The following is a 15,937-nucleotide window of genomic DNA, read 5'->3' as shown; positions in this document are numbered from 1 at the left end:
CAGCCATCAAAAGGAATGACATCTTGCCATTTGCAACGATGTGGATAGAACTTGAGGGTATTATGCTGAGTGAAATAAGTCAATCAGAAAGACATGTTTCATATGACCTCACTGATACGAGGAATTCTTAATCTCAGGAAACAAAGTGAGGGATGCTGGAGTGGTGGGGGGGTGGGAGGGATGGGGTGGCTGGGTGATAGACATTGGGGAGGGTATTTGCTATGGTGAGCGCTGTGAATTGTGTAAGACTGATGAATTACAGACCTGTACCTCTGAAACAAATAATACATTATATGTTAAAAAAAAAAAAAGAAGAAGAAGATAGCACGAGGGGAAGAATGAAGGGGGGAATTGGAAGGGGAGACGAACCATGAGAGATGATGGACTCTGAAAAACAAACTGAGGGTTCTAGAGGGGAGGGGAGTGGGAGGATAGGTTAGCCTGATGATGGGTATTAAAGAGGGCACGTTCTGCATAGAGCACTGGGTGTTATACGCAAACAATGAATCATGGAACAGTACATCAAAAACTAATGATGTAATGTATGGTGATTAACACAATAAAAAAAAAAAGGAAAAAATAAAAGTGAAAAAAAAAAATGTACCTAGGCAATCTGGCTCCAGAGCCTGCATTCTTAACAGTGCGTGTTTACGTGCATAAAAACAATCTTCTGAAAAATAGACAGGTCCAAATATATCTATCTAAGTAGATATATCCACTTATCTATTTAGATAGATAAATAAACACATACACACAGAGCAAGTATGCAACGTAGGTATCATCCATCACATTCAAAGAGGAAGACAATGACTATTTGTGGGTTCACATAGACTACAGAGCAACCACTTACATGACCAACTGTCCTTGCCAAACCAGCAAGTATTTTCTAATTGACTCATTTGCTAGGAGGAAAATGCCACGCTAACACACAGCATCTATAGCCGTACTGACCTCTGGGGCAGCAGGGCCAGGTGTGATGTGACTGAGGGCGGGGCCGGCCTGGGAGGAGCTCCGGGGGCAGCCCGGCAGTGAGATGCACTGCCTGAGCCGTCAAATTCGCCGCCACAGCTCCTTCTGCAGGAGCAGCTAAGTCTCTCAGTGGAAAGCAGGGTCCCTAAGGCATTCACTCTCCTTTTTTGGCCATGACGCAATTTTATTTATTCTGCTGGCCATAAGTAAAGACTAGTCTTATTTGGTCATAGCAAATCAAAAGTCTATCTAAAAATAGAAAATGTTGGGGCACCTGGGTGGCTCAGTTGGTTAAGCGACTGCCTTCGGCTCAGGTCATGATCCTGGAGTCCCGGGATCGAGTCCCACATCGGGCTCCCTGCTCAGCAGGGGGTCTGCTTCTCCCTCTGACCCTCTTCCCTCTCTTGCTATCTGTCTCTCATTCTCTCTCTCTCAAATAAATAAATAAAATCTTTAAAAAAAAAATTCTTAAAAAAAATAAAAATAAAAAATAAAGTAGAAAATGTCCTAAAATATATTGGAAGTAAAAACCTGGCTGACTGAGAGGCCATTTTTGCAGCAGGAAACATGTTTACAGACAGCAGTCTAAACATAAAACATTGGATAAATAAAATCTTTAAAAAAAAAAAAAAGGGGCGCCTGAGTGGCTCAGTCAGTTAAGCGTCTGCCTTCGGCTCAGGTCATGATCCCGGGGTCCTGGGATCGAGTCCTGCATCGGGCTCCTTGCTCCGCGGGAAGCCTGCTTCTCCCTCTCCCACTCCCCCTGCTTGTGTTCCCTCTCTGACTGTGTCTCTCTCTGTCAAAAAAATAAATAAAATCTTTAAAAAAAAAAAAAACATTGGAGAACACTGTCTTTAGTTTCAGTAGTTTCCAACATTGCTTATACAACTGATCTTATTCAATGTATCTTACAATAGAAGTTAACATTTTTGGGGAATGCCCCATGACAGAAGATGTGGCACTGCATTACAGAACATGCCTGTTGGCAAAGGTGATGCCACTTACCTCTTCGGCCGTCCAGAAGGATGCCTGTGCCTGTTTATACATTTTCCAAATATCAGGGTATTGGATTGGGAAGATGACAAATCGGCGAGAACTCTTTCGTAGGAGTGGCTCTTCATCTGACTTCACTTCATTTTTGTTGGTATCTGAAGATAATCTCTTTGGGAAATAAAGTACAAACACCCATTTTTGTAGACATTCCCTCTTTAGTCATATCTAAACACACACTGGGGGAGGGTAGACAGACAGCACAGGCTGAGGAGCCTGTCTGCCTGGGTTGAATCCTTTACCGTTATCTGTTCGTTAATACTGTTTGGTTAGTTGTGTGACCATAGAAACTTCTCTGAGCCTTGGTTTTTCCTTATCAGTAAAATAACACTTACCTCGTAGGTTAATCTTGATGATTAAAAGTGCTTTAAAGAGAGTCTGTTGCATAATAAGCACGCAACAAAATTGTCATTATTGCTACTTTAAGGATAAGCACAAAACTCGATCCATAAATGTCATGGTGTGCAAATTTCTAGGTTTGTGCACTAAATGTGCCTTCAGTGCCTTTCTCAGAGATAGGATGCTGGCACGAATAGGATACTATTATAAACTTTATTTTAGTTTTAAAGATTTTTTAAATTTGTTCATTTCAGAGAGAGAGGGCACATGCAAGAGCACAAGCAGGAGGGAAGGGTCAGAGGGAGAGGGAGAAGCAGAGTCCCCACTAAGCAGGGTCCCTGACCCCAGGACCCTGGGATCATGACCTAAGCTGAAGGCTGATGCTCAACCGATTGAGCCACCCAGGTGCCCCTTTCTTATTTTAATGTTTTCTTTTCTAATCTGAACTATCATAATACTTACCTGAAAACTCCTTACCAACAATTTATCAACCTTCATTCATCTGAACCTTCCCATATACCAATTTGTTATTACTATTTACTTGTTAACATTACTACAGATGGTTTCACTGTGGGCTGGCTTAAAGTTTTGTGGATCAAGTGAGAAGCACATACCTGTATACCTACAACTTGGAAATGATGGCATTCCAACAAGGGACAGTGCCAGGTATATATATATTTTTTATTTTTAAAAAATTTTTTATTGTTATGTTAATCACCTTACATTAACAACATCAGTTTTTGATGTAGTGTTCCATGATTCATTGTTTGTATATAACACCCAGTGCTCCATGCACTACGTGCCCTCTTTAATACCCATCACCAGGCTAACCCATCCTCCCACTCCCCTCCCCTCCCCTCTAGAACCCTCAGTTTGTTTTTTAGTCCATCATCTCTCATGGTTCATCTCCCCCTCTGATTTCCCCCCCTTCATTCTTCCCCTCCTGCTTTTTTTTTTCTTAACATATATTGCATTATTTGTTTCAGAGGTACAGATCTGTTATTCAACAGTCTTGCACAATTCACAGCGTATATTTTAATAGTCAGCAAAAGTATCAGAAGAGTTGTACTTTGCATGAGAATATATAGAGAGTATATACAGTTAGGCTTAAAATGTATACATTAAGATTACTGGGATACATTTAAATTCTGGACTCCTAACGCAAACTGTCTCTTCTCTCTCCAGTGCCAGGCCCATCACGTTCCTTCATCCTTTTTTTTTTTTTTAAGATTTTATTTACTTGACAGAGAGAGAGCACGCAAGAGCAGGAACACAAGCAGGGGGAGTGGGAGAGGGAGAAGCAGGCTTCCCACCGAGCAGGGAGCCTGATGTGGGGCTCAATCCCAGGACCCTGGGATCATGACCTGAGCCAAAGGCAGACGCTTAATGACTGAGCCACCCAGGCACCCCACGTTCCTTCATCCTTATCATTGCTGCCACCAACCACATCTCTCTGAAGCAAGTGTACTAAGGCAAGGCAAGATGAGAAAAAGACTAAAAATCAAAGCATGAGGCTACGCAAATACAGGTAGGGCTTGCACACTGCACACATACTGGTATTATAGTAGAGACTGTCTTATTTGAAGGTGTAGGCCTCCCCAGATAAAGCACTTGAGCCCTGGAGAGTAGAAACCACTTTTTATTTATTATGGCGCTCCCAGAGTACTGTGTCAAGCATAACATCAATAAATGTTAGCTAAGTAAGTGAATGGGCCGCTAATTTCTCTTTGTCTTATGATTGGGTTACTGGATACCTTTTGAATTTAATTTAACATAAGGCCACAATACATCAGTGAGATGACCTGATAACCGCTCAAATCAAGCCTTTTCTGAGTGCTCCCACATCTCTCCCCCATCACCCTAAAGGCCTGGATTCGGTCCCTAACATAGCACATAGCTCACTGCAATTAATTCCTTGTTATTTGTCTATAGTCCCCTCTAGACTATGCTTCTTGAGAGTAAAAACTAACTTTACTCTTGTGGAATCCCTAGAACCCAGCGTAGTATCAGGCATTTAGTTGATGTTCATTCCCCAAATATTCAAACAAATTTTTAAAATGGAAGCTGTCAAGTTTTTTGTTTGTGTTGCCTTTATATATTTTGTCCCTGGGGTATAGATATGGATTCAGAGCTGGAATTCCTTACCTTTGCAGTATTTGCTATGTGAACCTTCATAAGCAGTAACTCTTTGATACCAAGCACCCTGGCCCTGAGGGAGTTTTTAAATGCTGATTAAATAATTGAGCAAAGTCAGGATCTATGAAAACTGCTGAAGACTAGCACCTTTTATTAGAATGAAAGTCACTTTTGTACCTATATTCTTCCTGTTCCATTCTGATAACATGTGCATTAAGAAAAGCAGTTGGATTAGAAGAGCATTATGAAAGAGTTTGCGACATGAAGAGAGGAGGGCTTAACCAACATAAACCTCTGAATTGAGTCAAAGATGATACATTGCTTATTTTCATGATGTTTAAAAAAGTCCATACACATTTTAATACAATGTCAGGAGGGTCATACATCCCAAAGCTCTAGGATCTCTAGAATATCCTCTATGGACCTGGGCTAAGAACGCATATGTTAGAAAACAATGTGAAAAAAGGCATGATGGTATGTGACTTTTTAAAAATTTTTATTTATTTGATTGGACTCTCAAGTCTCAAGTCTTTCCGACATAAACACGACATAATGTATCACTTACATGTTCTAGTTTCTAGATTTAACATACTTAAGGTAGAACAGTCTGAGTGCAGAGTCCTTATCTCTTGTAGGATTCCCTCCCAATCTTATACTTGCCTGCTTACACCTAATTCTACAGAATTTGTTTTAAGAATTTATTTATTTGGGGCGCCTGGGTAGCTCAGTTGGTTAAGCAACTGCCTTCGGCTCAGGTCATGATCCTGGAGTCCCGAGATCGAGTCCCACATCGGGCTCCCTGCTCAGCAGGGAGTCTGCTTCTCCCTCTGATCCTCCCCTCTCATGCTCTCTGTCTCCGATTCTCTCTCTCAGATAAATAAATAAAATCTTAAAAAAAAAAAAAAGAAAGAAAAAAGAATTTATTTATTTATCTGAGAGAGAACATGAGCAGGGGGAGGGGCAGAGGGAGCAGGCTCCCCGCTAAACAGGGAGCCCTATGTGGGGCTCAATCCCAGGATCCCAAGATCATGACCTGAGCTGAAGGCAGACGCTTAACTGACTGAGCCACCCAGGTGCCCCAGAATTTGTTTTTAACAACTCATCTTTACTGAGTTTTCCAAAGCTTTCAATTTAAGTTTTTATAGAAACAGGGGTGCCTGGGTGGCTCAGTCAGTTAAGCGTCTGCCTTCGGCTCAGGCCATGATCCCAGCTCCCTGCTCAGTGGGGAGTCTGCTTCTCCTTCTCCCTCTGCCCCCACCCCCGCTCATGTGCTCTCTCAAATAAATAAAATCTTTTAAAAAAATATTTAATTAACATATAATGTATTGTTTCAGGGGTACAGGTCTGTGATTCATCAGTCTTACACAATTCACAGGGCTCACCATAGCACATACCCTCCCCATTGTCTATCACCCAGCCACCCTATCCCTCCCACCCCCCTCCACTCCAGCAACCCTCAGTTTGTTTCCTGAGGTTAAGAGTCTCTTATTGTTTGTCTCCCTCTCTGGTTTCATCTTGTTTCATCTTTCCCACCTTTCCCCTACGATCCTCTGTCTTGTTTCTCAAATTCCTCATATCAGTGAGATCATATGATACATGTCTTTCTCTGACTGACTTATTTCGCTTAGCATAATACCCTCTAGTTCCATCCATGTCGTTGCAAATTGCAAGATTTCCTGTTTTTTGATGGCTGCATAATATTCCATTGTATATATATACCACATCTTCTTTATCCATTCATCTGTCGATGGACATCTTGGCTCTTTCCATAGTTGGCTATTGTGGACATTGCTGTTATAAACATTGGGGTGCATGCACCCCTTCGGATCACTACATTTGTATCTTTGGGGTAAATACCCAGTAGTGCAATTGCTGGGTCATATGGTAGCTCTATTTTCAACTTTTTGAGGAACCTCCATACTGTTTTCCAGAGTGGCTGCACCAGCTTGCATTCCCACCAACAGTGTAGGAGGGTTCCCCTTTCTCCACATCCTCGCCAACATCTGTCATTTCCTGACTTGTTAATTTTAGCCATTCTGACTGGTGTGAGGTGGTATCTCATTGGGGTTTTGATTTGGATTTCCCTGATGCCGAGTGATGTTGAGCACTTTTTCATATGTCTGTTGGCCATCAAATAAATAAAATCTTTAAAAAAATTTTTATAGAAACAACTTTCTTCTCATTCTCATATATTAGTTTACACAATTAAATTATAATAATTACAATAGAAATACAATAGGTATAAATAAGATTAGAAATAAGACAACTGATTTGGTAAGGTATAACTCAATCAGTGGGAACAGAAATATGTGGGTACATCAGAGAAGAACCTACTACCCATGCATTCTAAAGCCAATGGGTATCCACATATTTTACAGGGTTGGATAAATCCACAGACCTGGCTAGTAGTAAATTGATTAAGAAAACTTCTGATGAATATACAAAGAAATTGTTTGCTAAGTTCGGTATAAATCTTCACTAATCATCCATACCCCAATTCAAAATGATGGTTTCATCAAAATAGCCTCCCTATTCCATTAATTGATTTTATAAGGAATGTTATATATATTAAGTAAAATTATACTAATAAAACAAAGGTGGGTTTTATCAATTAGTGTTACACTTATAAGTTTGTTTGAAAAATAGGCTCATGTGTTAAGGCCATGGGAGGAGGGCCTTCAGTGTAAATATATATGAATTTTGCCATAGCTATCTTCCTGTAGCCATTCTGATACAACTGTTTTGACACTTTTTTTACCTCAATGTCATCATTCTGATGAAATGAAACAAGCAAAGATTTTTAACTTTTAGCTTTTAAAATATATACTCCATCTCTAAGCTTTATCTGAGGTTAAGGTGGATATGTATTTTTTTTTTGTATTTTGCATATTAAATAGATATTAAGATGGTGATATTTAAAAAAATTTCAGAAGTCAAAGTGGTCTGTTTTGATATATAACACTTTAGCATCTGGCCTCTATCACATAGACTATTGGGAGATTTTGAAAGCTTTGAATTAGGGAAGAAACATAACCAGATCTGTTTTAAGATCCCTCTTCCAGGAGCACCTGGGTGGCTCAGTTGGTTGAGCGTCAGACTCTTGGTTTCGGCTCAGGTCAATGATCGCATGGGTTGTGGGATGGAGCCCCACATGCGGCTTCACACTCAGCAGGGAGTCCGCTTGAAGATTCTCTCCCTCTGCCTACCCACCCCTCAAATAAATAAATATTCTTTTTAAAAATCACTTATCCAGAAATATGGTCAGGTTAGAAGAGAAATTACAGGTGGAGAGAACAATTAAAAAATCACCACCCTACCCAAATCTCACCTGAACTAGGGTACCAGCAGTAGAAACACAAAAGAAGACTGCTTTAAGAGATTCAGAAGTAGAATTAATCATTCTTGCTAAAAACTTGTATTTTGGAGAACAGGATAAGAGTTGAAGATGCCCTTGAGGTGTCCAGCAACTGGATAATCATATTAAGAAATAAGAGACATACAGAAAGTGCTCAGCATCAGGAGAATAACTGGATAAATCAGACAAATCCCTTCTCACATTAGATGTTTAACAAAAGCTTAATTTGAATGAACTCCCCCACCAACCCAAGCCACAACAATAGTTAGAAAAACACAAAAGTCTTTAAAAAGTCAACTTGGTCGGGCGTCTGGGTGGCTCAGTTGGTTAAGCAACTGCCTTCGGCTCAGGTCATGATCCTGGAGTCCCGGGATCGAGTCCCACATCGGGCTCCCTGCTCAGCAGGGGGTCTGCTTCTCCCTCTGCCCTCTTCCCTCTTGTGCTCTCTGTCTCTCATTCTCTCTCTCTCAAATAAATAAATAAAATCTTTAAAAAAAAAGTCAACTTGGTCAATAAAAAACGTAATTTGTTCAGATATACAGTAGGCAGCTAAAAATATAACACTCTGGCAGAGAAGTGGTGGCGATCCATCCCATTAGTAGTCACCAAAGGGGTTATCCAGGGAGAAAATATAGAAAAGCAGCACAGCTGAGGATGCAGACAACAAAATGCTGACATTGGAAGGGCAGATGGAAGAAGAGGAGCCAGCTGGGATTAAAAGTGGCTGAAATAGGGGCACCTGGGTGGTTCAGTTGGTTAAGTGTTTGCCTTTGGCTCAGGCCATGATCCCAGGGTTCTGGGATTGAGCCCCATGTTGGGCTCCTTACTCAACATGGAGCCTGCTTCTCCCTCTCCCTCTGCCGCTCCTCCTACTTGTGCTCTCTCTCGATCTCTCTCTAATAAATAAAATCTTTAAAAAAAAAATAAGAGTGGCTGAAATGGATGTAGGACAATCAAAAGCAAAGGCAGAAGTGATCTGATTTGGCTAAAGCCATCTCTAACAACAGATGAAACAGAAGAATTCTGTAAAGGATCCACACTCTGGATATCAATCAGGGTAAGAGGTTAGGAATTAATTCTGTGGGCCAAAGATTTTTAAACATCTGGGGGATTGAGAGGCTTATACTCCAACTCTCACCATTTGCCCTCAACCCCGAGGTACTGGCATTCACTGTAGGGCAGTTTGAAAATCATTCCTGTGGATAGTCATGGAGAGTTTCTGAGTATGAATTAATAGGAATAGGGGTGGTGTCAGGAGGATTCATTGGATAACTATACGGGATGAACTGGAAAAAGAAAAAAGCCTAGATTTTGGTAGCAACCATGGTATTGATCTCAAAGGTACAAATGGCAGCCTGAATTATTTTATTTAGTTTTTTTTGAAGTTTTTATTTAAATTCTAGTGAGTTAACATATAGTGTAATACTGGTTTCAGAAGGAGAATTTAGTGATTCATCACTTACCTACAGCACCCAGTGTTCATCACAAGTACCCTCCTTAATACCCATTATCCATTTAGCCCATCCCCTGCCCACCTCCCCTCCATCAACCCTCAGTTTATAGTTAAGAGTCTCTTATGCTTTTCCTCCCCCTCTTATTTCCCCCTTCCCCTGTTATTTTATTTCTTAAATTCCACATATGAGTGAAATCATACAGTATTTGTCTTTCTCTTATTTTACTTAGCACACTCTAGCTCCATCCATGTCATTGCAAAAGGCAAGATTTCATTCTTTTGGATGGCTAATATTCCACTATATATGTGTGAATATAGTGTGTGTATACACACACTATGTATAAATACACACACACACAAACACACCCCCCACATCTTATCCATTCATTAGTTGATGGACATTTGGGCTCTTTCCATAATTTGGCTATGATTAATAATGTTGCTATAAACATCAGGGTGCATGTGTCCCTGCAAATCAGTATTTTTGTATCCCTTGGGTAAATAACAAGTAGTGCAATTGCTGGGTCATTGGGTAGTTCTATTTTTAACTTTTTGAGGAACCTCCATACTGTTTTCCAGAGTGCCTGCACCAGTTTGCATCTCACCAACAGTGCAAGAGGGTTCCCCTTTCTCCACATCCTCTCCAACATCTGTTGTTTCCTGTGTTGTTAATTTTAGCCATTCTGACAGGTGTGAGGTGATAGCTCATTGTAGTTTTGATTTGTATTTCCCTGATGAGTGATGCTGAGCATCTTTTCATGTGTTTGTTGGCCATCTGCATGTCTTCTTTAGAAAAATGTCAGGGCAGCCTGAATTAAGATGTGGTGGTTAGCATGAAAAAGCTGCTTCGACAGGGCTTTGCCAGCCTACAGAACTAGGTATTTTTGGTGGGACTGAGACCATCTCAAGAGTTTTTACTTGGGAGGAGTGACATAAAGGCACTGGATCAGTGAAGGATTAATTTAGGAATGGTAAAAAGGATTAAACAGAGGGTAAGACTGGAGGTAGAGAGACCAGTTGTTGTAGCTGCACAGATATAAAGTGATGAGACCCTGAAAAAAAGTTCAGAACACACAAGCATTCTTTGCCAACATTCCACTGTGTCTTCCAAAATGGTGCCTCTAGTTCCTGCCTGCCTTAGTTTCTGGTCACCTCATCCCAAGAGGATATGCCTGGGCAGATCTCCCAGCTAGCACTCACCATTCCCTGGTTAGCTAGGCTGGCATGCTACAGCCTGGACGTCCCTCTCAATCCAGCCCCAATTCCACCACTTTCATTTGTTTGCCTTGGCCTCTCTTCTCAGGTGAAGAAGACTCTTTGGATGCTGCAAGAGTCATACACTATTTGTATTTGCCCAGGTGTCACTTTCATTTTCATTTTTCTATTCCCACCAAATCTGACAGAACAAAATACTGGCCCACAAGCAAGAACTTGGTTTTAAGCCCAGCTCTGCTATTGAATCATGTGGTCCTGGGCATGTCATTTTATCTTTTCTGGCCTGAACTTTCTAACCTTGAAAATAGGGACTGTTGATTAGATTAATGATAGTTAACTTCAAGAAACTGATGAAAGCTAAGGACCCCTTTCTCAGAAGATTCACATGTGCACATACAAAATCTATAAACTTCAGGAGATTCATAAACACCCTTCAAGCCCATCTATGAACCCTTCCAGGCAGTGTTTCTTAAAATATATGAGTCAGAACCACCTGAAGTCCTTGCTAAAAATGCAGTCCCAGACCCTCCCAAGAGATTTTGACTTACCGTGTCTGGAATGTAGGCCCAGTAATTTACATTTTTTACAACTCCAGGTGATTCTAATGCAGGTGGCCCATGCTGCACCATCATATCTAGATAAAGTGCCTGAAGCATCCTTGCAACTCAGGTTAAAAACTTTTGGACCAGGGCGCCTGGGTGGCTCAGTCGTTAAGTGTCTGCCTTCGGCTCAGGTCATGATCCCAGGGTCCTGGGATCGAGTCCCGCATGGGGCTCCCTGCTCAGCGGGAAGCCTGTTTCTCCCTCTCCCACTCCCCCTGCTTGTGTTCCTGCTCTCGCTGTCAAATAAATAAATAAAATCTTTAAAAAAAAAACAAACAAAAAAAACTTTTGGACCAGATGCTCACTAGAATTCATTCTACAGCTAAAGTAAAATTCTGTCTCTGTCTTTGTGGGCCTATGTCATTGAGAAGGGGATAATAAATAAAAGTTAACTTCTAGGTCTTAAGTCTGAATGGTTGTAGCACAAAAAGAAAAATCCAAATTGTCCTTTTCAAGTGAGGAAATGGGTACTCAATGTATTTGTTTCAAAAGGGGAAGAAAAAGTTTGAGGGATATTTACAACTTGTTAGTTACTAAATGTTTACAAAATCAAAATCAAACAATATAAAACCCCAAATCTGGACTCTACAACTTTCTAAAGAAATGTAGCGCTAAGTATGAGTCTCTGTAAGGTGAAACTGTTAAAACAAAGATATTCACACACAGCCAACAGATTCAAGATAAATACAAAAAGTATTTCTCTTGTACACAAATGATTTAGAAGTATTTGTGAAATAACGGTATGAAAATTATAGAGCAACAATTTGAACTACCCTACAACAGTCTCATAATTTGATTTGCTGTTATTAGGTACTTCTATTATAGAAGCGGAAGATAAACATGTTAACTTGGGTTTTAGGAGGCAGCCACAACTTCCTGGCACTTTGCATAAAGACTTTGACTTAATCCTCTTTGAGAAAAGTATCCCTTCCACTGTATAAATGAAGAAAGTGACACCCCAGAGTCACAGCTAGATAAGTGGCCCAGTCTGAGCAAATCTGGCCTCCTAACCTGATGTTTTTCATTGTGAGGACTTCCCGTCCCCATCCACCTGTGTCAATTTCCACACACGGCCTCCAACTCCTTTTAACCATCTCAGAGATGGGATGCATTTCTCCAGTAAATTCACCTGTCAGGAGCCGGGGCTCCAGACGCGCAAAGATGGGAGGAGGGTATGGGGCGGACAATGGGGGGTGAAACCGGCCTGAAACCTCAGAGCGTCACCCTTGGCTGGTCCCGGAGCAGAGCAACGGAGCAGAAACCCGGCTCCCTGGTCACCCCTCCCCAGGGACGGCCTCCCGGGCACTTACAACCACGAAACCAGGCTGCGGCGAGGGCTCGCGGTTGGGCCTGCACTGAGTTGCCGACCACAACGGGTAAAATTTCCTACAGCAGTCCTGCACCTCCCAGGTCCCGGCTACAACCTGCAACCTAAAGGCCAAGCGTGACTATGGGGCGGGACAGGGTACGGCAGCAACATTTACCTCATCCAGCTCGGGCCTGGCCGCTTCCGGCCTTTCCGGGTCACCCATCGCGCAGACTCCGCCAGAGCTACGGGAACTGAAGGAACCGAAAGCCTCAGACCACCTCCAACTATGCTAGAACCCAGGTGGCCCGCGGGTCCACTGAGTCCGCCCCGCCTCCAGCTGCACAAACCCCTCCTACTCCTGCCGGCCCCGCTTTCTCGCCAGCGGATAGAGCAACTCCCCCTGCGCCGGCCTGGCCCCGCCTCCCCCGCCTCAGGGACCCGCCTACTCCGGCCGGCCCCGCCTCCCGCCTGCGGCCTGAGGACGCCTCTCGGCCTCGGCCAACCCCGCACCATCCGTCGTGCGGACCCCGCCTCCCGCCTGCCCAGTGAGGGACTCCCCGCGCCTTCGGCCCCGCCTCCCCGGCCCCAGGACCCCGCCCACCCCGGGAGGCCCCGCCCCACCCCGCCGCCGCTACCCGGACCCCGACCCCGCCTCCCGCCGGCCCCGAGAAGAACTCCGCGGAACCCGCGGGCCTCGCCTCCCGGCTTGCAGCGTGAGAGATTCGGCCTGCGGCTTTCGGCCCCGCCCGCTTGGCTGGCTCCGGGCTCTGCTCACTGGTCCGGGAGGTACCCGGACACGCCTGGTCACCTCTCCGGGTCCAGATTCCCCAACCAGCTTTCGCCGTGCCTCAGGAACACGGTATGTCGCGCGAACTCGGCCTGTCCTGAGACACTGCCCCGGGGGGGAGGAGACCCTGGAGGAGATGAGGAGAAAGCGCTCTTCGCGTGTGAAGCGGTGGTGGGAAAAGCCACACGATTGGTGAAAAAAGAAAACCGCACTGTTAAAAAATTGAGGAGAAAAGGCTGCCTTGTTTTGTATTTCGGCAACCGAAAAGAAGTGGCTGAGGGCCAAGCGTGGGTGTGAATGGGGTAGGTGGGGCTCCCAGAGTGAGGAGGAGAGGCAGAAAGGACTAAATTCAGGCAGATGTTGTGGAAGCCCTGTGAAATTGTTTCAACAAACTAAGCTTTTGGAAGTAGTTACTGAGCGCCTGTGTGAGCGAGGCATTTCGTCTTCAGGACACCTGTGTGAGGATAAATCACTAGGATTAACTAGGGAGCAACAGAGAGATTCCCCCCGTGTCAGGGCAGGAGTCGGTGCCGAGAGTCACAATAATGTGATTGAATGACTGCTTCCAGTCTCTCGCGGGTGGGGGAGCTGATCTGAAGATAACTACGACAGAAAGCAAAAAGAAAAAAAAAAGTTTAGCAAATAAAAATGAGGTGAAAGAGATTCAGTAGCTTGAAGCTGAAATACTGGGAGAACCTTGTTATGCCTTGAATAACATGCACCTGTTCTGTGGATAGCCGTGTGAAGTATGGTGAAATAGGATAGAAAATTAAGCTTTGAAAATGCCCGACAGCCCCAGAATGGGGGATGAGAGTTATCTTTCTTAAGGCAATTACTAGGGGTCAAGTGCTGAGGAAAATGTTTTACATATATTGACTTTAAGTAATGGCTAAATTCTGTGAGGAAACTGAGTCTTAAAGAAGTTAGATAATTTATTGGCCACATGGCAAATTAAGAGCAAGGATTATGTCATTTAAAGTTATGAAACAATAGGTCTACTATATGTCAGGCATCATATTTGCTATTGAAGAAACAAAAATGAATGAATTTAGTGAAAAAGAACGTGGATCCTGGAGCCATATCATCATGGGCGTGAATTCTAGCTTCCCCATTTATTAACTGTGCTACCTTGGACAAGTTACTTAGCCTCTGCAAGATTCAGTTTCCTCACCTGTAGGATAAGAGTAATAATGCCTTCCTAAAAAGATTGTTGTGTATAATTAATACGTTACTTGTAAAGCACTTATTGGGGTGGGAAATTACAGTGGTAGCTTCCAAGTACACTTGTGCTACTAATCAGGCCATCCTAAAGATCATGGAACAGGGAGGTTCGGATCAAATTCAGTTGCTTGAATTACACAGTTTACTAAGTTAATTTAGAACCTACATCAAGGGGAAAGAGTTGGGGCAGCTAACATATTTAAGATAGGGTGTGGGGAGGGGAGGGACTGGAAGGAAGGACCCTACTTCAGATCTCAATGTCACTCAATGTTCATATATCCTGCCCTTGCTGCATCAGCTTTCCTGACTGGTGGTATAGTTATTTTTTGTTTTTTTTTTAAGATTTTTAAAATTTATTTATTAGAGAGCGAGCGAGAGAGAAACAGCATGAGAGGGGAGAGGGTCAGAGGGAGAAGCAGGCTCCCCGCTGAGCAGGGAGCCTGATGCGGACTCGATCCCAGGACTCCGGGATCATGACCTGAGCCGAAGGCAGTCGCTTAACCAACTGAGCCACCCAGGCGCCCGGTGGTATAGTTATTAAGAACAGAGTTAAGGGGCGCCTGAGTGGCTCACTTGGTTAAGCGTCTGACTTGGGCTTCGGTCATGATCTCAGGGTCCTGGGATCGAGTCCCTCATAGGGCTCTGCACTCAGCAGGAAGTCTGCTGCTCCCTCGCAGATAAATTTGATTTATTCTCAAATAAAATCTTAAGAAAAAAAAACAGCTAAGGATTAGCCAGGGGTCTCAACAGACAGAAGGTAAAGCCAACACACTGGCTCTTTTGGTGGTGCAGGATCAAGTAGACCTGCTCACAGGTGTAACTTGCCGTAAATTAACCTGCTGTGAGTTTTATCTCTGTTTCCTGGGAAGAGCAGATGTGGGGCCAAAATGGATGTCACCAGTTGGTGGCTGATTTAGGAATAACATAGTTGTCAATCTGGAAGTGACATGATCTTTACCTTATGAATATTTAAGACCTACTTATTCCTTCCAGCCATTTCTGTCTGTGACATTCATTTATTCCATTATTTTCATCTATGTTCAACATAATGTTCCATTTATTTTGTCTTTAACATGCCTCATAGGTTAATAACTTATTTACTATTTATACTTAACATATCTTATGAATCTCTTTAGGTCTTACAATCTAGTTGCTCCCACACTTAGTTTCTTTCAATTTTTACTGCAGAATTGAATAATCTTAATATAGCAAAAACACATTACAGTGCTTTTAACGGTGCCTGGTGTGTTTAAAGTTAATAGGGCAGATATAAAATGTGTAACTGGAAGATCTCTGGGAGTAAGAGGATTCTCTATCTTCATATAGCCTCTGTAGCATATTTTCCAAGAATACCCTCAACACTTTTGATCCCACGTGCTGTTCCAGAGACTTAACATATCCCTCCCGTCAAAAGGTGGAGTCTTGGGGCACCTGGGTGGCTCAGTCGGTTAAGCGTCTGCCTTCCACTCAGGTCATGATCTCAGAGTCCTGGGTTTGAGCC

The 15,937-nt window shown here is 43.0% G+C and overlaps 1 protein-coding gene and 1 long non-coding RNA gene across 4 annotated transcripts in view; one reads left to right on the top strand and one right to left on the bottom strand.

Moving 5' to 3' along the window:
* The window catches only part of RRM2B (ribonucleotide reductase regulatory TP53 inducible subunit M2B), a 56,538-nt gene extending 43,712 nt beyond the window's left edge, over positions 1-12,826 (bottom strand). For 2 of the 3 annotated variants that reach the window (XM_064588023.1, XM_045896136.3), the window contains exons 1-3: positions 12,604-12,826; positions 7,823-7,961; positions 1,975-2,130 (exon numbers count right to left, since the gene is read on the bottom strand). In XM_064588023.1, the coding sequence (XP_064444093.1) occupies positions 1,975-2,130; positions 7,823-7,961; positions 12,604-12,608 (300 nt within the window). In that variant the 5' untranslated portion in view covers positions 12,609-12,826. The remainder of the gene's footprint in view (positions 1-1,974; positions 2,131-7,822; positions 7,962-12,603) is intronic. The other variant, XM_045896137.3, reaches the window with a different exon arrangement.
* A 259-nt stretch (positions 12,827-13,085) lies between these two features.
* Positions 13,086-15,937, top strand: part of LOC135364082 (uncharacterized) — a 70,078-nt gene continuing 67,226 nt past the window's right edge. Inside the window, exon 1 of the long non-coding RNA XR_010410567.1 lies at positions 13,086-13,287. This is a non-coding gene — a long non-coding RNA (uncharacterized LOC135364082). The remainder of the gene's footprint in view (positions 13,288-15,937) is intronic.

The sequence above is a fragment of the Mirounga angustirostris genome, unplaced genomic scaffold (genome assembly GCF_029215605.1).
Source record: "Mirounga angustirostris isolate CCGP_5_RB_7025 unplaced genomic scaffold, mMirAng1.0.hap1 SCAF_4, whole genome shotgun sequence".
Classification (NCBI taxonomy): domain Eukaryota; kingdom Metazoa; phylum Chordata; class Mammalia; order Carnivora; family Phocidae; genus Mirounga; species Mirounga angustirostris.
This window is presented reverse-complemented; position numbering and strand designations above follow the sequence as displayed.